At 51.5% G+C, this 22,620-nt stretch overlaps 1 protein-coding gene across 10 annotated transcripts in view; it reads left to right on the top strand.

Annotated features, from left to right (window-relative positions):
* Nucleotides 1-22,620, top strand: part of TNS3 (tensin 3) — a 220,812-nt gene that overhangs the window by 89,515 nt on the left and 108,677 nt on the right. For 8 of the 10 annotated variants that reach the window (XM_070467284.1, XM_070467278.1, XM_070467272.1 and 5 more), the window contains 5 exons: nt 11,995-12,047; nt 13,973-14,144; nt 16,582-16,632; nt 18,174-18,296; nt 21,748-21,812. In XM_070467284.1, coding sequence (XP_070323385.1) covers nt 13,995-14,144; nt 16,582-16,632; nt 18,174-18,296; nt 21,748-21,812 — 389 coding nt within the window. In that variant the 5' untranslated portion in view covers nt 11,995-12,047; nt 13,973-13,994. Of the gene's footprint in view, nt 1-1,094; nt 1,309-2,918; nt 3,017-11,994; nt 12,048-13,972; nt 14,145-16,581; nt 16,633-18,173; nt 18,297-21,747; nt 21,813-22,620 lie in introns of those variants that run through there. The other 2 variants (XM_070467265.1, XM_070467259.1) reach the window with 2 other exon arrangements.

Raw genomic sequence — 22,620 nt, 5'->3', positions numbered from 1 at the left:
GTCTTTTAATTTCATGGCTGCAGTCACCATCTGCAGTGATTTTGGAGCTTAAAAGAGTTAAAAAAAAAAAAGAGTTCAAAATTCTGCTGACATGACAGGTAAGGGGACATGTGGCCCGTTTACCCCTCACCCCATGGTCCCTCTCAGGAACCCCCTGCTGTCTTGTGAGGACTGAGCTGACCTAAGACAGACACTCCAGCTCCCCAGCTCGGGGTCTCCATTGTGTCTGGCCTGGAAGGAGACCCCACATGATTTCCTCCAGAGCAGGCCGCTCCCAGGGCCATCCTGCCAGGGACAGGGCTGTAACAGTCTCCCAGAGCCCTGCCTGTGATATTTTGTGAGAAGAAATGAAATATTCTTGTTATGAAATAATTGATTAAAAAAAAAAGAAAGCCTACCTGTTTAGATGTAATTATAAAATGGGCCTATGTGAGTCTTCCTCTTAATTTAAGGGACGTACCAGACTATTTCATAAAATGAAATCTGCTGGGCAGCCTCTGGTGTGGACAGCTGTAGGGGAGGGTCTGACAGTGGGGGATGGGGCTGGGGCTCTGGTTCTGGACGGCTCGTGCTCCGGCACTGCCTGCTTTTCCTCTTATGACTTTGGGTGTCAAGGGAGTGAGTTGAATGCAGCCTCAGACAGGCTGGGTCACCTGTAAAGCCACAGTGTCCCCACAACTGACGTGTCCAACACAACAATGTGTGTCAATACCTCTCTTATCCTTTTGGCCTCCTGGAAACTTGGCACCCAAGGAACATGACATTTCAGGCGCTAATGGAGCCATCAGGCGCCTGCTTCTTTCTGGTCCTGCCATGCTCTTTGGCTTTGATTTTGTGTTTGTTTCTTGGTTTCATCTAATTCAAAAGGACAGAAGGCAGGCAGACGGGTGGGTGGGCAGATACCTGCTAGGTTCTGGGACACCTGCCTTCCTGAGAATCCCAGTAGGTTTCCTGGGAGAATTTAGGAGGACGGGGGTGGGGGGGGGTAGGGCAGCTCTGGCTCTGCCCTTTCTGATCCCCACCCCACTTTAGCGCCAACAGGATGTAACCCCTGCCCTGTGCGGTCCTTCCTGACCCCTCTCTGGTTCCTGCAGGGTCCTGGCAGGAGGCCCTCAGCTGGAGCCCGTGTACGTGCTGCCACCGAGCCCTCGGCTCCACTGTGGGACTGGCCCCCCTGGCTCCTGTGCTCCCAGCCTCCCCGCTCCTGCTGAACCACTCGTGGGCCACATCAGGCCAGGGGCAGGGAAGGAGCACGATGGGAGGAGGGAACTGCTGTGGAAGGAGAAGCTGGCCATGCTCCCCGGTGCAGTGAGTTCCTCCCCAGAGGGATCTGCAGGGCCTCCACTTGCCCTTGGCACTGAGCCTGTCCCTGGCGCCTCGTCTGTGTTTGCTCCTGTCCTCACTCTGCTTTAATGGGGCTGTGAAAGTTACAGGGAGCATTGAGCCCTGACTCTGGCTCCCATGCTCTGCTTCCTGGGGGTGGCCGCTGCCTGCCCTGCAGACCTCTGCCCACTAGCCCCTCTGGGACATCAGGCTTGATTGTGAAAGTGCTGTTTCCGCTGCCTGTCCTGGGCCTCCCTCCCTCCCTTCATCAGCCTCCGAGTTCCACATGGTTCAGACCAGCCTACGCATCTCAGAAATCTGAGTATTTGGTGACAAATAAGCATAGACACAGTCTCAGGACATGACTTAGCGACCAAACAACAACAAATCTTCGCGTGAACAAAACCTTGCTTCTCATAGTTGAGCTTGGGGGCAGAATGACGTTACCTTAGCTCAGTTGGTGAAGAATCCGCCTGCAATGCAGGAGGCCCTGGTTCAAATCCCTGGGTTGGGAAGATCCCCTGGAGAAGGGAAAGGCTTGCCCACTCCAATATTCTGGCCTGGAGAACTCCGTAAACTGTATATAGTCCATGGGGTCACAAAGAATCAGACATGACTGAATGACTTTCACACACTTTTAGTTTCCTAACTTCAGAGGGGTGTGTATTTTTCTAGTAATTCATGGTAATTGTTGCTCACTTGTAGGAGCGTTAAGAAAAAAATTCTCAAGGTGGACAATCCTGATAATGAATCTGTTTCTGGTCTTCTTATTCTGGAAGGGAACAATGTCTTGCTGGCTGTCTGACATTGGGAACGTTTCTTTGCCCAAGTCTTATTTCTTTGAATGGAGCTGTGGTCTTAGCAGGTTATTGCGTTTAGTGTGGGCTTGTGGGGAAGTTTCACTTCCATGGGCCAGTCCCTCCCTGGCACCCAAACACAAGGATTGAACGCAAAGCTGAGATTTATTTAGCTTTTATTATCTGCTAGATGCCATTCTTAGCTCTGCATGTTTCCTTATTTAATCCTCCCAATACCCCCACTTTCCAGGTGAGAAAACTGAGTCACGGAGAAGTAATTTCCAAAGGTCAGACAGCTGGGGTCTCACCCAGGCATTAAGGTTCCAAAGCAGGTACACTTCACCCCTGCACCCTACCAGCCAGGCAGTGAGTAGGTGAATGAATGAGAGAACACATGAAGGCCTTCGTGTTTGAACTGGATGTGGCTAGTTGTTACCTTTTAAAAGATTTTCATTTATTTTTTTTGTTTTTGTGGTTACGCTATGTGCCTTGCAGAATCTTAGTTCCCCAACCAGGGATCAAACGTGCCCCCTGCAGTGGAATCATGGAGTCTTAACCACTGGACCACCACGCAAGTCTCTCAAAAAGTTTTAAGATGTATTTTAACTGTTTTCCTGGAGAAACAAACAGAACGTGCAGAGCTGTTTCAGTTGGTCTCCTTAAGAGAACCCCCTCCCCGGTCCCCAGCTGGGTGATGACATTTGTGCACTGCCACAGGCTCTGTGCTTCCTTGTGAATCTGGCTCTGGTTATGCAACGTTCCTTTTGTTCCTTTTTACGGGACCTTTTCACAGCGCCAGTTTCAGGCTGGTCAGCATGGCTGGGAGCAGCACACAGGTCCGGCGACTCTGGGAAGCTGGGGGCCGTGCAGTGTCCTCGGGCCCTGCCAAGTTCCTGGTATGGCAGCTGCGAAAGGTCTTTCTCTGCTCTTTACCCAAAAGGTGGAGGGGGCGAGGGGAGGTGGGAAACGGGTGCAGCCCAGGGATCCCAGTGCCACCCTTCACCGCGAGGGCTGGGGGCGCCAGGGGAGGGAGGCCTCTGCTTCGGGTTCCTCACTTTGCGGGGGGTGGGGGGAATCTCATTAGATACTTCCACAGGGTGATCTGGGGGGTTCCGTGGGTGAGAACATGTGTTACTGAAGCCTGTACCTGGGCCGGTGCAGCATGTGAGTCCCACCCAGCCAGTGAGCAGAACCCACCATTTATGGTCTGTGGGGACAGGCTGTCCTTCACCGTCACTGGGTTGTCTGAATTGATGCTTCACTACCTGGCTGTTTGATGGACAATTTCTTCCTAATAGCCAGCCACCCCCCTATTTCATTGATTCCATATGGTACAAACTTGTGAAGGTGTAGAGATTTGCTATTCTTCAGCTGCTATTCTTTTAGCTGATGAGTCTGTTTAAGCCACTTAAATAATAAATAAATACACCCCATTTAGTTTTATTATCCTGAAAATAAAGCTAACTAGGTATTCATTACTGAAATGTAAAACAGTATCCTCCTGCCTCTTAAAATGGCCAGGTCAGCCCTCTGTTGCTTTGAAATGACTGCTGGGCTTATTCCTTCCCTCATCCTGCAGACCCCAGTGCTTTGCTGCCTGCCGTACTGATGTGGGTACATCATCATCCCGCCAACATAGGCTTGGTTCTCCCCTGTGCCAGGCCCGCAGTGTGTGTGTGTGTGTGTGTGTGTGTGTGTGTGTGCACGTGTGACAGAAACAGGTGCTGTTGCATCTTCACAGGGAAGCATCCGTGGCTGTGCACTCCCCACCAAGTGGTTCTTTTTTTTACATTATTTTTTTATTTGGCTGCGCCGGGTCTTAGTTGCAGCATGTGGAATCTAGTTCCCTGAGCAGGGATTGAACCCAGGCCTCCTGCATTGGGAACTCAGAGGGTTAGTCACTGAACCACGAGGGAAGTCCCCCGAGTGGTGCTCGTTGAGGCACTTCTGTTCTCGTTTTCCCGTCACCTCATCTCATGGTTTCCCAGAAAACACATATGTTGCTGTAAATGTTAATGCATTTGCTCTCTGCTGGGCCCTGTTCTGGGTGTGTGACTGGCCTTTGCTGCTTTAACCCCACAGCCACCTTGCAGAGAGGTTGCTGTATTTATCAGCCTGTTTTCTGGGTAAGGAGCATGAAGCGCAGAGACGGCAAAGTGCCTGCTCAAGGCCACACAGCGGAGCATTTGGAGTACTGTTACCTGTTCTTAGAGAGTGGAGCCTGGTAATGCAGGGACTCCTTGTGTGGCTAACCCTGGCTTTGTGTCAGTTGGCTGGCCCTGTGTGGCCCTGTAGTCACAGCTTCCTGGGGCAGGAAGGGACTCCTGCAGAAGCCTGGAGGATGGCCACGGCGAGGAGTACGGGCATGGGTCTGTCCCTGGTCCCACTACTTACTCCTGTGTGGCGGGTCTTGCTTTGCCTTTTCCTCCACTTTCTTGCCCTGGGGATTGGAGGGTGACAGAGCGCATAGCCTATAGTCGCCGTCTCCACCCCTCCTTGCAGTCCAAATCCGATCCCTCTTGTAAGCCTTTCGGTGGTCCCCTCGGCTCCACTGAGGCCCTCAGGGATGTGGCGTCTGTGCTGTGTCACTCCTGTGTCGGGTTTGTTAAGCACCATTTTTTGTAGAAGCCTATAGGAAGCCAGTGATCTGCCTCTCACATTGGCAGATTATCATTGGCACTCATTACTGGCGATGCAGGGTCTTTTGGTTTGGACGTGGTTGCTGGCTGTGACAGCTGCTCCCTCGTCCAAAGCCTTTGATGGCACTTTTTGCATCCAGAGTGAGGCCTTCAGGGTGTTTGTTTCTTGTGATACATCGACTACACCTTTTCCTCGAAAAAGTATAAGATACTTGGTGTCCTGTCAAGATAACAGAGCTTTGAGTCTTGATTCGAGATGCTGCAGGGATATTTGACAGAACCAAGTAAACCTCAGGTCAGCTGGGAGCCCAGGGTGCTGGAACCCTGTCCGCCCTGGGGAGTGAGTGACTCTTAGGAGATGTTGCCCAGTGGATGAGGATCCCACCTCCCCGTCTCCTCCAGACACCCCCCACGTCTGTGAGCACAGGGGCCCCCGGGCACTGTGGAGACCTGTGTTTATCCGGCCCAGATGGGGCTGGCAGGGTGTGTGCCCAGGGAGCACCAGCACTCCCACTTTGAACTTGTGCTTTGACCTTTGTGCACTGAGCTTCCAGCTGCCTTTTCACCCCAGTGGTCCCCGTCAGGACCCCAGGGCACCCTGTTCTCTCCCTCTGTTGTTTGGAAGTATGTGGCTGGCCTACATCTTCTCCCAAATGGTGGCTGGCCTGTCTGAACCCCATCCTTTCCTTCTTAGAGAGGCGCAGTTATCAGGGGCAAAGCAGTTCCCTCCCAGAGATGCTTGGGCCAGAGTCACCAAGTGTTGTGGACTGAGCCTCTGCTGGTCTTGGCCAGCTGCGCACCCATCTCTGTCCTCTGTTAATAAAAGAAGTTTGCATCGGCATGCAGATGTCGTTTTGGTTACTATACTTAGTTGAAAGATGGGCACCTGACAGCAAAACTGCTGTTGTCTGTTTCAAATATAAAAATAATCCCGTTTGGAAAATAAATGAGTTTTAATTATTTGAAAAATATGTTGAACAAGAGAGCCCCCAGGCAAGTCATCTGATTCTTTATCGGGTGGACGGCTCGCTAGCCTCTGCCTTCTTTATCGGGTGGACGGCTCGCTAGTCTCTGCCTCGGAACAATGGACTTGGGGATTTCAGGGCTGGGCCGGGCCTTCTGAGCACTAGATCCAAAAGCTGTCATTTTATCAGAAGAGACTGATGCCCAGGGAGGCCACCGGCTTCATCGGAGTCCCGGGACCACATATTGGTCCAAGCAGATGAACTCTGGGCCTCAAGCAGCACCTTTAAGGAGAAGCAGCCCAGGCCTTGTGGGTTACCTTTCACAGGTTAACCTTTACCCATGGATCCCACCTGCGTCTCTTTCCTTCTTCCTTCTTTTTCTTGGTACCTTTAGAAGTTGCAAGCTGTGATTAGCACGTGCCAAAGGGGACACAGGTGAAGGAGGCTGGGCGGGGTGGAGGCGGGTGCTGCACTGCCCTGGAGACAGGGAGACTGGGAGGAACTGGGAGGTGGCCGAGTGGCTTTCACCCAGGACACTGGCACTGGGCCACAGAGGGCGGTGGTGGCCTGCAGGTGTCAGCCTCCAAAGGCTCTCCAGGAAGGCAGGCGGGCAGCCCTCTACTTGCAAAATAACAAGAGAAAAGGAGTTTGCAGCACACATCTAGGGGCCTGGGGTCTACAAGTAGAGAGGTTTCCTTAGCCTTCTCCAAGGTCAGGACGCAGGATTACTTATGAGCAAGGAACTATCTTTTTAAGAGACTTCAGCAAGGAGTTCTCAGCCATTTTTTTTATTGTAATATAATTGCTTTATAATGTTTTAATTTCTGCTGTATAACATTGTGAATCAGCCATATGTATACACATATCCCCTCTGTCTGGAGCCTCCCTCCCTTCCCCCCGTCCCACCCCTTTAGGTCATCAGAGAGCACTGATCTGAGCTCCCTGTGTTATACAGTGGCTTCCCACTAGCTAGTTATATTACACACGTTAGTGGATGTATGGGCTTCCTAAGTGGCGCTAGTGGTAAAGAACCTGCCTACCAATGCAGGAGACGTAAGAGACATGGATTTGATCCTTGGGTCAGGAAGATCCCCTGGAGGAGGGCATGGCAACCCACTCCAATAATCTTGCCTGGAGAATCCCATGGCCAGAGGAGCCTGGCGGGCTACAGCCAGGAGTGGAGTTGCAGAGTCAGACACGAGTGAGTGACTCCGCAAAGCACAGTGTATGTATGTCAGTGCCACTCTCCCAACTCGCCCCACCCTCTCTTCCCCGCCGTGTCATAAGTCTGTTGTCTACGTCTGTGTCTCTCTTCCCACCCTGCAAATAGTTCCATCAGTGCCATTTTTCTAGTTTCCATATATATATATATGTGCGTTAAAATAAATCAGACATTCTTAAGGCATGAACTGTACTGTGGTGATAGATGAGGGCTTTAGCTCTTTAGCCCCAAGAGTAGATAAATTCTTTGCTTCCAAGTAAAGACGCATAGAGATGTCACGTGTCACCTTCCTGACAAGTGCGGTGTTTGGACAAGTCGGGCTGCTTCCAGTCGGCGTGAGGCGTGAGCTCCCTGAGCAGCCACGGGGCTTCTCTCCCGTGTATCCGGGTCCCATCCCTGCTCATCATCTGCTTGGTTCCAAACACAGCCCCAGAATGAGGTTCTCCCCTGCTGCAGGATTTTGTGCCCATCAGATCTCAGAACCTGGCTTAGAAGTGGTGACTCACTCATGATTCCTTTTGTCTTCCTAGGCTTAGGGCTAGACCCACTCCCCCGGGAAAAGCTCCTCTAGCTTCACTGGTTTCAGTCTGACCCAAGGACAGGCTGGGCAGGATGGGCTGTGGACCATCGAGGGCCGGGGGATGGGAAGAGTCCATAGTTTTGGTGTCAGAAGTTGCTGCTGCCTCTTAACTGTGTGATTCCATACACCTAAGAGTCCTGAATGCCGTTTCCCCAGCTGTGAAGTGAGGACAGTCATGTCTTACTGGGCTTCCTGCTGAGAACCAGGTGGCTGGCCATGAACGGGTCTGCTTCCTGACCTTGGTCACCTGTCGCCTCTTACAGGATGGTGCTGGTGGAATGTTGCTGTTTTCTCTAGGGGGGCAGGGGGTGCTGCATGGTCTGTGGACACAGGCCCTGTCACCCCAGGCACAGCTGGCTGCTGAGGGGTGCAGGAAGGCAGGAGGCTTTTTCTGCAGCCTCTTGGAGGCTTTCTCTGCAGCCTCTTGGAGGCTCTGGACTGGCCAGAGGGCCTGCCTTCTTCTTCCTAGAGAATCCCCTCCACACTCTTGCCCTTCTGCACCTGTTCTGGCTGCACTGGTTCCCTCGCTGGTCTCCAAGATGTTTGCAGTCCCACTGCAGGGTCTTGGCACTGGCCACGCCCCCCCAGTCCTATCCCCTCACGTGACTTCCTTCGGCCCACCTCCCACAGCCCCTCCACACTAGGCTGTGGCTGCACCTGCCTCCCTGCGTGCTCCTCCCCTGGGGGTTGTCAGGAGCCTTGCTGGCAGGCTGGGGCAGAGTCAGTATGTGGGGGTTCCAGCTGCTGTCATCCACTTAGGTGATGGGGGGCTGCTGGAAGGCATAGAGGGCCAGCCTTCAAGGAGTTCGCTCTCTTATTTACAAACTTACACTTATGGTTGGTTTCAGATTGTCTTGAGTCACTGTGTGTTACTTCAGTCTAACTTGGTCTAACAGCTCAGGCTGCAGGTGAAACCGAAATACTGTGAGGGTAGGCTGAGGCCTAGCTTTCTGATTGTATTGCTTGTATGTAGGTATGTATTTGTTTACCTATTTTTCATGTGTTTATGTGTGTGTCTACGTATCCTCTGTTTATCTATCAGCTCTCCAACCTATTTATCATCTCTCTCTTGTACCATCTAGCTGTGCATTTATCGTCTAACACGTCTGTCATGTGAAGGGCGGTGGCGTTCAGGACTTGCTATGGGCGAGGGCTGGCTCGGACCCTCTGTGGAGCCACGAGGCTTTGAGGCTGCTGCAGGGAGTGTGGGTGCTGCCCCTCCAGGCCCACCCTCCCTGCCCTCCTGGGGCTTGAGGCCCAGAAGCTGCTCAGTTTGGTGGCTTCTGGAACAGGAGGTATCTCTTGCTCATGTGCTGATTTGGGGAATTACAGGGCAAAACTAAGTTGATTCTCTTGAACCTTGAAGCCACACCACAGGAGATTGTGGAATGATGGGGGCTTTTGGAGAAGGCTTTGTAGCCCCCTTGAAACTCAGCGCCCGTGTGTCAGGAATGACGAGGGAATTCCCCACAGCGTTCAGGAGTGACCCTCACAGGCCTAGCTGTGAGGCAGGGTTGGCCTGGGGGTGGGCAGCTGGGCCTGGTCGTGTCAGTGCTCAGACATCAGCAGGCGGGGCTGGGCTGCAGGACCCCCATGGCGTCCCCTCCCTTCAGAGTGGTGTTGTCTGCTCTCCTGCTTTGCTTTGTCACATAGGTTTGCACAACCTGCTTACCAGGGTTTGCAACATCCTAGTGAAAATGCAGAGACGTTTGCAAATATCAGGAGACATAATCAGTCCCTTGTGCTGGTTGATTGGGAGCGGTGGTCTCCAGACAGGTTTACATACTCACCTCCAGGGCTGGGACCTACGTATGTTTAATTGTAATGGAGTGTGAATGCACTACTGTTCATTTATTTATAAATCATGTCCCACATTGCAGAGATATTGTGTGCCTTCCTTATACACATTCACAGTATAAAGCAAAATGGAAAGCGCATGAACTGAAGGAACAGTAGACAGTGCTGTGTGCCTTCGACCGAGGACAGTGGTTCTCAGATGTGGGGATGTTTGGAGTCAGGTTAGCTTAAAACCAGCTCTTCTGGAACCTTGATGATCTGCCAAGACTAGTAGCTGAGTCCTAAGGGGGATGAAGTCCTTGGGATGAAGGCCAGGCTGGATGGCCCTGTGCACAGTGTTCAGGGCCTGTGACCTGGCCGTGGTGAGGGTGGGGTCACTTTCAGGCCCCTGCAGCTGTCATGCAGTAACTCTAGGTAGGCCAAGAATGTTCCGTTCCAAGATGCTTAGTGGCTCCCTCACTGTCTTCCCTCCAGGACTGTCTGGGTTCTGTCACTGGCGGGAAGACCTGAATGCCACACCAGGAGCTGGCACCTCATCTGAGCTGACCCTGGTGTTGGCGCTTTCTCCAGTTACAGAAGTAAACTGTGTTCTCGGTAGAAAAGGAAAAAGTGCACATGGAAGAAAAAACAAGAAAAAATACGTAGTGGGACATTCCAGAAACACACTGCTGCCCAGGCAGCCTGCACACTGATAGACGTTTCCAGGTGTGTGTGTGTAGGTGTGAGTGTGTGTGTGTGAGTCACACACTCTGGCCCAGGGAGCGATCACGTGGCTGTCGTGACTGTTTGTGCTATTGTTGTCACACATCACGGCGTCTCTCCAGGCCCACAGGTCTGTCACCATCTGTGAGCCCCATGATTTATCTAATGTAACGAAGTCGCAGGGTTGAGCTCTTAGGCTGTGTATTTTTCCCTGTTACACACATCATAATGCAGTGAGCACCCTGGTCCCTAGAGACTTATGGACTTTCCCAGTAATTTCCTGAGTCATTCCTCACATTGCTGTTGTGTTTCAGACCTTTTAAGAGCTTTTTGTATCTATGGACAAGATGTTTTCTAAAATGATGAATTAGTTTACATTGTATTTACATTTTAGCAATACTTAAAAAAAATATATTTTAGATTTTAATCTTTGCTTTCTAATGGACCTCCCCCCAAATCTCATTGTTTGGCGTCCATATGGCCTGAGCCATCAGAAGTCTGGGATGCTGGGAAGATGGGCAGGACCGGTGTGGAGCCTAAAACAGTACAGACATGGGGTGTGAGGCCTGTCGCCCACTGGGAGGTGGTCTCGGAGGCTGGGGACACTGGAACAGTGGAGGGCAAGTTCTGGTACCTGGCACCCATGGGGACCATCTCAGTGGGTCCCAAGACACCTCTGCGAGAGGAGGAGATGAACTAGAGGCATGTGTCCTGGCCAGGAAAGACCAGCCACTGCGTGTGGACACCCAGAGCCCACTCTCACATCTGAGCATGGAGGAGAGTGCCTTCCAGGTTCTGCTTTTGTCTGGGGCCCAGGTCGCGACCTCTGCAGTTTGGGGTTGGCTTGGCCACATGATGTGTAACTTCAGGAGGTCATCTCTCTCACTGATCCCTGAGATAAACTTGGTATTCACTCTTCATCCCTTCGCTTCACACTGGGGGAGCCACTGTGAGCCAGGTGCCCAGGTGGGACCCCAGGTGATGGGGGATGTCAGGTCCTGTCTGAGAAGGGTTCCCCAGGGCCAGGGTGGGCAGGAGCAGAAGAGGGTGCCGGGGTCTGTCCACCTTGGCCAGCTCTAGCCTGCTGCATGGTCACCCCTGTGTCACCTACTCAAAGCGTGTCCTGGGCTGGTCCACACAGCGGTGTCCGTGAGATGCAGCAGGCGGGGAGGAGCTCACAGAAGGCAGGAGAGAAGAGCCTCCTGAGAGGAAGGCGCTCGGGGGAGCCGAGACAGGGACATCTGGATTCTCCTCCCCCTCTGCCGTTTTCCATGAGACCTTACACCTCTCTGCGGCTTGGTTTCCCCCCTTCTGAAATGGGGAGGTAATTTCTCTCACAAAGTTACTGGATTCATCTCCTGAAATAGTGGATATAGAGGAGCCTGGTGGGCTACAGTCCACAGGATCACAAAGAGGTGGACACGACTGAAGTGACTTTAGTTCGCACACACGCCTTGGAGTTTAACACACACACTCACACACACACACACACACAAGGGTTGTGTAGACTGTAAAGTAATTATAACCTGAAATTTTTTTCCCTGTCAGATAAGCTTTTCAAAAATAGAGTGGTAAAAATAGAAAATTCTCTCAAAATCAGCAACAGGTTCTTTTGAGCAGATATAACAATAATGATGTAATAGTGGTCAACATTGACTGAGGGCTTCCTGTATACCGGGACAGATAGGCCATGACCAAGGACTGCTTACCTTGCCCTGACCAGGGGTCATGGGAACCCGCCCTGCTGTTGATTAGTGGAATTGTGTCACTTGGGATCTGAGGTCTTAGGGCTGAGATGTCCTGATAAGCTGGCGACCCTCCCAGGTGATAAGATGAACCAAGAGTGAAGGGTCTGACAGTGTTTATGATCATGTGAATCAGCTGCCATCCTTCCTTCCTGGTGGGGCTTGCAATGTGTGGGATGGCAGCACAGGAGATTTGAGAATGATCCTTGTCTTGTCCTTTGCAGGCTCCAGGGGCATCATCAACACCTGCTTCTCTGTGCTGTGACAAACCGTTTAGGTGAGTGTCCATCACTGAAGCTACTTCTGAGCCTTTGGCCTTGGGTCAGCTCTCGCAGAGGAAGCCCGGGCATGGTGTTATTTTATTCTGTAGTAATCTTAATGTCTTTTTCAATTTTAAATAGAAATGCTCAAAGCTGAGAAATATCATATATGTGTCTCTTTCTGGAATGTAATGTCCCAGCATTAGAAACCTTGGTTGTGGAAACGTCCAATCAGTAATTATGTTGCTGTGATTTGATTGTGAAATGTAGCATTGGGGAGAGTTCTAGAATTGACTTCAGCACGTGAAAAACTCATTATTTTTTAATAGGTCAGTGTTGCTCAGTCTTGTTCAACTCTTTGCGAATCCACGGACTGTAGCCTATCAGGCTCCTTTGTCCATGAAATTCTTCAGCAAGAATACTGGAGTGGGTTGCCGATCCCTTCTTTAGGGGATCTTCCCGACCCAGGGAGCGAACCTGAGTATCCTGCATTATAGGCAGATTCTTTACTGTCTGAGCCTCCAGGGAAGTTCCCGTGTCAAAAGATGTGATTTGATTTTTTAAAGTAAACAGAATTATTTTACATTCATACCTGCATAAAGTAGAGAAAAATATCTTGGTGATTGTTGGTGTTTGAATAAGCCAATTTAAAAAAATACATTTATGATACTGGATATTTGAAGATATTATTTATTTTGGGCATCATAATGGTGTTGTAGATATTTCTAAACATATCTTTTTCTTTTAGAAATAAATGCAAAATTACTTATAGAAATGACATATAATATCTTGGGCAATCACAGTGGGGAAGGGGATAGCGGGGAGTATGGGTGGGAAAAGCTTGGCTGTGTGTCCATTTTGAAATTGGATGATGAATACTTAGAAGTTTGTTTAAACTATTTAGTATACTTTTGAATCTTTTTCAGAATTAGGAGAGAGACTCATGTAATAGGAGTAGTACACAAACAATAGCTATGAGCCCCTAAAGCTGGTGGTGGGGGATTTGATAGATTAAAACTACACTCCCGTGACTGTCCTGCACCGCTCCATAGATTCACCAGTCTTTGAGGTTGACCCCATCACCTCTCACCTGGATTTTTCACTTTCTATTCCTGACAGCACCTGCAGCCCTAGAAGGCTCTTCCTGGGAGGGGCTCTGGGGCCTGTGGTCCCCATTGCACAGTCCTAGTGATGAGGAAGCAGAGCCTGGATGCTGCGTGCTGGACGCATTATCCTGGGCTCACCAGGCTGCAGGCTCTCCCCACCCAGTGGCCCTCACTAAGTCCTCCCCTCTGCTGGCTTCATTGCATGGCGTTTTTATCCTCTTCCAGACCCCATCCTCCTGATACCTGATGCCTGCCCTCCAGGTTAACCCAGGTGCAGTCTCAGCAGAGCCAGCACACAGCTCTTCTCATATAGACGCCAGCCCTTGCCTCCCAGCTGCTGGAATTCCCTCCCAGCTCCTCCTCTCTGCAGGACAGGCCAGCCTCCTCCCTGGACAGCAGGCCTCCACATCTCCCCCAGGATGGGGCCTGCAGATGTGACTAGGCACTTGTTGATGTCTCCCAGCCTTGGCCTCTTGCTCTGCCATCCATCTGTCTCATGGGCTTCCTCCTTGCTGCCTACACCTGACTTGACACTCAGAGTAAGGAATGCCCCTCCTTCCAAGATCTGGGCTCTCTGAACTCATGCCTGCCCACGGAGGCCCTCTCTCTGCTGGCTTTCCATCAGGCCTGCCCCCTACCAGGAGCCTTGGTGTATTCCCCGCTTGTAGCTAGTAGTGCCCCGGTCATAACCGTTAAGGAAGTTTAGCTTTGTGCCCTCCTGTGATGAGAATCAGTAAATTCCCAGAAGCCTGTCATCAGGTCCGGATGTGAACAGTGAGCGCATGTCCCTCCTGGCGCTTGGCCCCTTTCCTGACAGCCGCCCGTGTGTCTCCCAGGCCTGCAGGGCTGAGCCCCGCCATGGAGGACGGCCGCGAGCTGGATCTCACCTACATCACTGAGCGTATCATCGCCGTGTCCTTCCCCGCGGGCTGCTCCGAGGAGTCTTACCTGCACAGCCTGCAGGAGGTGACGCGCATGCTACGCTCCAAGCACGGGGACAACTACTTGGTGAGTAGGGGACACTGAGCATGAGGGAGGCGGGGGACCCTGAGTGTGGGGACCGTGAGGTGGAGGGAACTTGAGCCTGGGAGTGGGGGACACTGAGCATGAGGGAGGCGCGGGACCCTGAGGGTGGGGACCGTGAGGGTGGCCAGGGGACGCCGGCGGGGGTGGGGGCCTGGGGGCGCTGAGTTTGCTGAAACTTGATAAGCGAAGGTGCCCGTGTGTGGGGACTGAGGAGCCTGCGGGTGGGAGTACAGGCCGGTTCCTCTGCAGTTGGCTTCACAGGCGGTGGCGCGGGGAGGGGGCCCGCCACAGGGAGGCTGAGGGAGGCTGTCCTGCCACATAGCCCGCTGTGCAGTGGAGCGTCTGGGCTCCTCGTGGAAGCGCAGCCACCCCATGTGCACCCCGAGGACCGCCAGCTTCCTTCCCTGCTGCTGGGGTTAGCACCCCTGCCTCTGAAGTGAATCCGGGACTGGAGGGTAGGCATCCAGAACTATCTTCCACCCCAATTCCCTTTCAAACAGACATGAGGTTGTTGAACGGAGCACAGGTCTGAGGAAGGTGCTGTGTGGTGCTTAGTCACTCAGTCATGTCTGACTCTTTGCAACCCCATGGACTGTAGCCGCCAGGTTCCTCTGTCCCTGGGCATTCTCTAGGCAGGAATACTGGAGTGGGTTGCCATGCCCTCCTCCAGGGGCTTTTCCCAACCCAGGAATCAAACCGGGGTGTCCCGCGTTGCAGGTGGATTCTTTACCAGCTGAGCTACCAGAGAAGTCCACTGTTTTTAGCCCGAACAGGGATCGAACCCGTGACCTTGGCGTTATTAGCACGTCACTCTAATCAACTGAGCTAACCGGCCAGTTGAGGAGGATGAGGAGGACCAGTCTTCCTGAGCGTCCTCTTTCTCCACCTACCCTTTCTTGTTCCCGAGGCCCCGGTCCGGCAGGTGGCTCTGTGGCTCTGTCTTCCACTATTTGAGTTAGATGACAGCTCCTCCTCCCTTCTCCAGACCTGCTGCTAGAAGCCCTCTTTATCTCCATAAGGCAGCTAATCTTTACCCTAAACTGACAAGGCAGTTATTGTCATCCTTATCGGTCTCTTCAGATGTCTAAACGGCTGGGCGGGTAGCCTGGAGGCAGATAGAGGGAGGTGACTGCCCAGCGGCTTCCAGCAGCCCCTGCCCAGCCAGTGGCTTTCCCGCTGTCCTCGGCAAGGCCTGATGACGGGCAGGGAAGGTGGGGTCCAGCCCATGAGATCCGGGGTCCCACCTGGTCCTTGATCACAGCTGCAGGAATGGTCTCCTCCTGACACCCAGCCCAGGGAATGGGATGCCTCCTCCCTCCTGCCCCGCTCGCTGCTCACCGAGGGTGAGGGCCTGGGACCTGAGGCCTGGGGTCAGGGGGCTGGGGGCTGGGGGCTGGGGGCTGGGGCAGTTCCACTCATAGTGGTGGTGCCTTGTCAGAGCCTGAGTCCACCTTGCAAAATGGTGAGGCTGTGGGTCCTCACCTCATGCGAGGATATGGACCTTTCTGAAAAGTGGGAGGAAAGATGTGTGTGTCTTCCATGGAGCCTGAGTTGAGAACCCTGGGGTGGACGCAGTTCTTCCCCACTGCACATCTGAACTGTGTGCTCTGACAAGCGCATGTGGAGGCCGATCGCTGCCCCCGCCTGCCGCCAACACATACACACAGCTGTCTGGTCGGGCCACAGGTGTTGGCTCTCTGAGGCAGGTTTTAATGGAGCCCGTGGTCCAGGGTGCAGCTAGTTCTGGGGTAGAGGAGCCATGGACCCCACCCCTGGAGCACGCTTCCTCTCGGGTCTCTTTAGCATCTGTCTCTGAAGAGAGAAGCGTGTGGAGCCCCTTCTGCTCCTATGCTGTTCTTAGTTTTTCCTTTGCTTGAGGTGTGATCAGGTTCCACAGACAGCCCTGTTTCTCTGTGAGCCTGGGGCTCTGGGCTGGGGCTTCCTGAGACCAGGCCCCCTGCAGGCCCAGGGCCCTCCACCCTGTACCTTGTTCTTCTGAGGAACCAAGGCCAGTCCTGTAGGACGTGTTTGCTGTCCTCAGAAGTGTTAGTTGCTCGGTCGTGTCCGACTCTGTATGACCTCATGGACTGTAGCCCACCAGGCTTCTCTGTCCATGGGAGTCTCTAGGCAAGAACACTGGAGTGGGTTGCCATTCCCTCTTCCAGGGAATCTTCCTGATCCAGGGATCCCACCTGAGTCTCCTGCATTATAGGCAGATGCTTTACCATCTGAGCTGCTAAGGGGTGACTGTCCTTATTATCTGTTTTGTTTTTCATTCCATGACGATTACATATCTATACATTTCAGTCTTTTTCATAATCTGCCAAATCTCAAAGGCAAAGAGCCTGTGAGAATGCAGTTGTTCCCTTTGGTCTGAGGACAATGATTAGTCTAATAGCTTCTTATTTCCCCTTTGTAGGTGTTAAACCTCTCGGAAAAGAGATATGACCTTACGAAGCTTAACCCAAAGGTAGGACCTTAGCCCTTTGTATATTCTGAGTTTTGTTAAATATCTGTGATGCTTATCCTGCTCATGCCAAAAGGGTATATAGCAAGTCTCTGTGGAATATGACTTAATGAGGGCTACTAGGAACTGTTCACATTCATGGTTTATTTTTTTCTTAAAATTTTTTTAGTTTGAAGTAGTTATAACATCACAGAGTCACAGGAAATTGTAAAAATAATACAGGGCAATCCCATACACCCCTGACCCAGCTGTCCCCAGTAGTACTGTCTTGCATGACTTGTAGTAAAATATTGATGGCAGGAAGTTGACGTTGGTACAACCCACAGACTGCATGCAACTTCCACTGGGTTTACATGTAGCAGGTGTGTGTGTGTGCGCCCGCGTGCGCGAGGTTCTCTGCCATCTCATTCTATGTAGATTTACGTCACCGCTACCACAATCAAATCCAGACATTTTTACCTCCTTCCTGCCCCGTCTCTACAGCACTCTCTCCCCTTCCATATATTATTCTTTTTAATAACAAAGATTTAGGGGGACATTTTTAAGACTGTTTAAGTGTAAGTTGTGGTATATATGATATACATATATACACACATACTATATTTCATATGTTGGAGTATTTTGAAGCCATTAGGATAAGAAAATAGTATGGTAAATTTCCTGTTTTATTGCTCATTAACAAGGGCAGAATATGTATGATAGTATTTCAGCTACATAGAAAAAGAATAAGGGATTCATCAGAATGATGAATCAGCTGATCACTGATACAGCTGATCACTCTGCATGGCTGAATGGGTGTGTGCCTTTGCCTGCTTCAGCATTTTTCTGAATTTTTCCATCAATGCATAATTTCTATTGCTTTTATAATAAGACGGAGCTCTGCCTCCCCTCCCTTCTTAAAAAAGGAAAGGAAAGCAAAAATAACAGCCCTGCATGGCCCGCAGGCTTAGAGGTGGGGGTGTGTGTCAAGTGGCTCGGAGTGTGTGTTTTGGGGCACAGACTTTCTTTGTTCCTGAATTGTAACCAAGGTTTGAAGGCCTCCTCCCTCCCTCCTGGGCACATTCCTCTCTTTTGAGGAGTGTCACGTGTGATAGGCATCTCCCTCCCCATAGTTATCTGCCCCTTGTGTGGGGGAATGGCTCACCGCATTTTCCCAAACTGCTATTCGAGTCTGAAGAGAGGAATTTTGGCAGCAGCTCATGCCAAGAACTCCTGTTTCAGATCTTGCCAGGCCTGGGCCTCTCCCCATGAGCCATGCACCATTAGCAGCTCCTGAAAGCCCTTTCTAGAATTGTCATTCCAGCTGCACAAAAGTAGATAAGACCAGGGAGTTGATGTCTCGTGGGGAAAATATAATCCTTCATATTTTTCTTTCCAGTAAAGGAGCCGCGGTTCCCACTAAGTTTTAGAAAAGGAACACACAACGTTGTTCTGTATTATAAAATGAAATATTTTGCCAAATTAAAAAAAAGAAAAGATCTTGAGATGGCTTCATAGGGCTTCTTAGAGATGGACACCAGGAAGCCTCCTCTCTTTCCCCATAGATTCTGGACGTGGGCTGGCCGGAGCTGCACGCACCACCCCTGGATAAGGTGTGCACGATCTGCAAGGCGCAGGAGGCCTGGCTGAACAGCGACCCCCAACACGTGGTCGTCATTCACTGCAGGGTGAGCACCCATCCGGGGGCCCAGGGGGACTATCTCTTCACTCTGATTGCCTGCTTCTTTAGGGGTTTGTGATTAGGTTTTCATACGTATCCTGAGGGGAGGGAAATAGTTATCCAGTCTCCTGGAGTCTGGCTTCAGAATGTATAGGATTGAGGTTCCTAAATGCACAGTTGTACACGGTGATGCTAAGATGGGGGCCCCTGGGAGGTAATCCTTTCATTTTCATGCGTTTTTTGTTTTTCACGGAAAGCTCCTGTTTAAAAAACAAAGGGCACTGTTAAGGCATACAGCATTGGACTCTGTGCCACCTGAGTGATGCCAGTTGATTGGCATGAGACTGTGGGCAGGATGCTACTGCAGGAGTCATATGGTCCTTTCCGAGCAGGCCAGCCTGGTGGGGTGGATGTGACATGTCCACGCTCGCAGGGTGGCCGCGGGGATGTCAGCGCCTTGTCCTGGCTTCCTGACCTGCTAGGCACCCTTCTCCGACCTCCTGGAACTGCCTCTCCTCTTACTTCTCCGGTTTCTCAACTGCCTTGGCTTGTTCGTAGCCTCTTCCTGCACTACTCTGGATTCCTCAAATCTGATTCGTTTTCCCAGACACCTTGAGCTCACCCAGCATGTGGCAGGAATGCTCTGAGAGGAGTGGGGGGGCGAGGGGTGGGGCTCTGTCCCAGAAGAAGGGGCTGCCCCCTGCTCCGTACACTTTACCCCATCAGGACCTCTCAAAAATATAGACATTTCCTCCTTGAAATGTTTCTTCCTTCAGACTTTTCATACTCAAAAGCTGCACAAAAGCCCTTTGCATTATGGACCTTAGTGTAAAAGAACCTTCCTTTTGAGTTATCAGACTTTCCAGGTGAGTTTCCTGCAAGGGTACTGAATGAGGAGGGCAGACAGAGGCTGACGGTGTTCAGAGCTCCCATACGGTGAATTCGATGGTCACTTGGCTGAGCGGAAGAGCCTCTGGGAGCACACACAGTGTTTGCCGCTCTCTGCTTCTGTTGCTTATTCTTACGTCAGATTTGCTTACATTCTCCCACAAACAGCCAGGGAGCCCCATTAGTTCTCAAATAAATTAAGTTAACCAGAACTTTCATTCAAGGATTATGTTATGTTAAGGTGCTTCTCTCCATATTTGTATTTGGGTGCAAGCTTAAAACAAAGAAAGAGACTCTTTTTTTTTTTCTTTTTTAACAATTCTGGTCACTTAAAATGAGCTCTATATTTTTCACTGGGTGTGGCCTATTGCTTTTTACATGTGAGGATACTGCTGATGGGCCTCTGTTGCCCAAGATCCCTTCACAGGCCTGTGAAGCAGTGATTTCTAAACCACCCAGAGCACTGCAGTGCTCAGCACTGGGGAGAAATGCCCACCTGGGGCACCCCGACTTGCTGCCAGCTGTGTCTCCCGAGGATTCTGGCTCCTAGACCTTGAGGTGCACCCCCTTCACCGTCATTCCATTTCAGCAGTTCACTTTTTTAATGAACTGAATTATAAAACTGTTTATAATGTCTGGGCCACAAGTGATGAACTTACCACGTAGAGTTCCCTAAAACATCCTTTTCCTAAACTACGCTTGCCTTTTGGGAGAAGTCTTGGTAGTGAGATTAACTAGGAACATGTTGAAACTTCTTGGAAACCATTTGCTCATCTCTTGCCCTATTCTGGTGGCCTGTGAACCCTTCCGGAGATGATCCAGGAAACACGCCATGAGAGAGAAGCCCTCTTAATTTGAATTTACAGATGTTGACTTCAAGAGAAATTCACCGTGGTTGTTGTGGGGCTGAGACTGCTGACTTTCCCCTAAACCTGCCAGCCCTGCAGAATGGGCTCTTCCTGCCCATGAGTGCCAGGAATGGCATCCTGGCCTGGGGAAGGCAGACAAGGACCAGACTGTGTGACCCCCATCTCCCCGCTGGATGCCCAGGGTGGTGTCTGTGTGTCCTCGTCCTCACCCTACCCACGCTAGTTTTGAGTAGAAATAGCCTGTGGTTCTTCTGGACAGTTTCACCCCGTCCATATTGTTTCATCTTAAGTTGCTGGTGGAGGATACTCAGTGGGACTTTTGTCATCAGTGATTTCTCTTAAGAACAGATGAAAGCTGTTCGGGTCCTAAAGAATGTGGCTTGTGCTTAAAGACTTCCTGTCCATAATGAGCAGCATTAGAGACGGTGGCAGTGAAGTCCTCCATGTGCCTGACTTGGCGGAGGTGTTGTTCCCTGCTGGTGAATTTATATAAGAAACATACTCATAACTGCATGGTTATAACTGCAGGTGCCAGGGTTCAGGACCAATGGTGTGTCTGCACTGAGTTTCTGAGGCATGCACTCAATGTTCACGAGACAGAGAGGAGAACCCTTCTAGGGGATAGTCACACACCAGAATTTTGACCTGAATTTCCTTTATCGTTCCTTTTTAAGAATAGATGAAGGATCTGCATGTTGGTGACGCAGCCGTTGTGGCCCACGTGATTCTAGATCATGGGTTGTTGACTTTTCTTGAGAGAACCTAAACAGGGCTCTCCAGGCTTTGGGGCCCCACAGACTACTCCCACCTGCCACTGAAATCACCCCAGATGCACCGAAACTAGCAGGCGTAGCTGTATCCCAGTCACATTTATTTGTGGACACTGACATTTGAACTTGATATGATTTTCAAGTGTCATTGAAATACTCTTCTTTTGATTTTTCTTCAACTGTTTAGAAATGATAAGACAGCTCTTAACTCCAAGGGACACAGATGATGGGAAGTGGCTGGTGGGTTGTGGTTTGTTGATCACTGTCCTGGGTCATGACAGTGTGTTTCAGAAGGTAGCAGTCCACGGTTCTGGTTGAGGTGGTCCCATTACAGAGCTGCAGTGCTTTCAGAACCTTCTGTCGGTGATGTTGGTCTGAGGTCCTGCTGGGCTGCCTTGTCTGGGCAGTGCGTGTCTGTGGTTATGGACTGAGTGATGCATTTTCCATAAAGCTGCTTCGGAGGGGCGTCCTCTGTGACGGCGCAGGGCTGGGTGGGTGGTGCCCAGGATGCTGTGATGCGGCAGCACCCTGAGATTGGCTGTCCTGGTCTTCTGGACTTCTGGGCTCTGTATGTAGCCCTCAAAGCCCTCAGCTTGTAAGTGGGGCATGCGGGTCTCTCTCACCAGGGTGATTAAGTCACACTAATGGCTTCCACCCAACAGTTTTTTTCTGGCCTCACTGGGAAATGAGGAACGGACTGGCCACCTCTGTGCAGACCTGACCTCGGGCGTGTCCTCAGATGGCCGGTCAGCACCTGCTCCTGCTGTTAGTACCCTACGTGTGTGTTCTCTGCTGAGCTGGGTGCTGCCGTCCCTCAGAACAGGGACCAGAGGAGGGTGATGCTGGCTTCCCTGTCAAAGCAGGCTCTTTGCCATCCTGTGAAGGAAGCAGGGCTCTCCTGTTCTAATGACCTCTCCTCCATCTCCTGCAGGGTGGAAAGGGACGCATCGGCGTGGTCATATCGTCTTACATGCACTTCACCAATGTCTCGGCCAGGTAGGAGGGAAGTGTCCTCACTGCCGTGGGTGTTGGGATGCTCTGAGGCTGGGTGGGCAGGAGGCGGACCCCTCGGAGCTGACTTGGAGACCAAGGCTCGTGTCCCTGGTGCCTAGCTGCGGGTGCGGGTGTGCACTCAGTGAGCAGCTATGTATGATTCACACAGGAACTTCAGGGAGGCGTCACCGATAAAGCGAGTGCACTGTCAATCTGTGACAAGGCTGGTGGGGACAGACATCACCATTAGTAAAACCAAAGCAGTGCTTCTCACTGGACACCTCACATTCTGCACATATCCATGGCGACGGCCACGGCCGCTGTGGTTTACATGCACTGGGTCTCTGGGAAACACTTTGCATATTTCGTTTTTCTTGCTCAGTCCTCCCAAGTAATCCAGGAGGGAGTAGTCATCGCTCCCGTTTCACAGATGAGGAAACTGAGACTTGGCGGACTTAAGACTGCTCAGGATCTCATGACTTATGAGCAGGAAGCCAGATCTGGTCCGGTTCTCAGGAGGTGCTGCCATGGGCATGGGGTTGCTGCCCGCAGGAGGTGGGTCCCGTCCACTGGGGACGACAGGCACTGTGAGGCCCGTGAGTGAGGCCCGAGCTGCATGCCAGCCCTCCTGGCGCTGGGTACACTGGTAAACCCAGAGGCACCCCGAGCACACGTCTCCACTCACACTGAGATCCAGTTCAGAAACGTCGTTCTTTCTGGGTGTTGCATCTGCGTTGGCCCTCTCTGTTCAATGGCCACTTTGTGAAGTATGAACTACTCCGTTCTGAGGAAATATAGGCCTATTCATATT

This window comes from Odocoileus virginianus, chromosome 1 (genome assembly GCF_023699985.2).
Source record: "Odocoileus virginianus isolate 20LAN1187 ecotype Illinois chromosome 1, Ovbor_1.2, whole genome shotgun sequence".
NCBI classification, from domain to species: Eukaryota; Metazoa; Chordata; class Mammalia; order Artiodactyla; family Cervidae; genus Odocoileus; species Odocoileus virginianus.
This window is presented reverse-complemented; position numbering and strand designations above follow the sequence as displayed.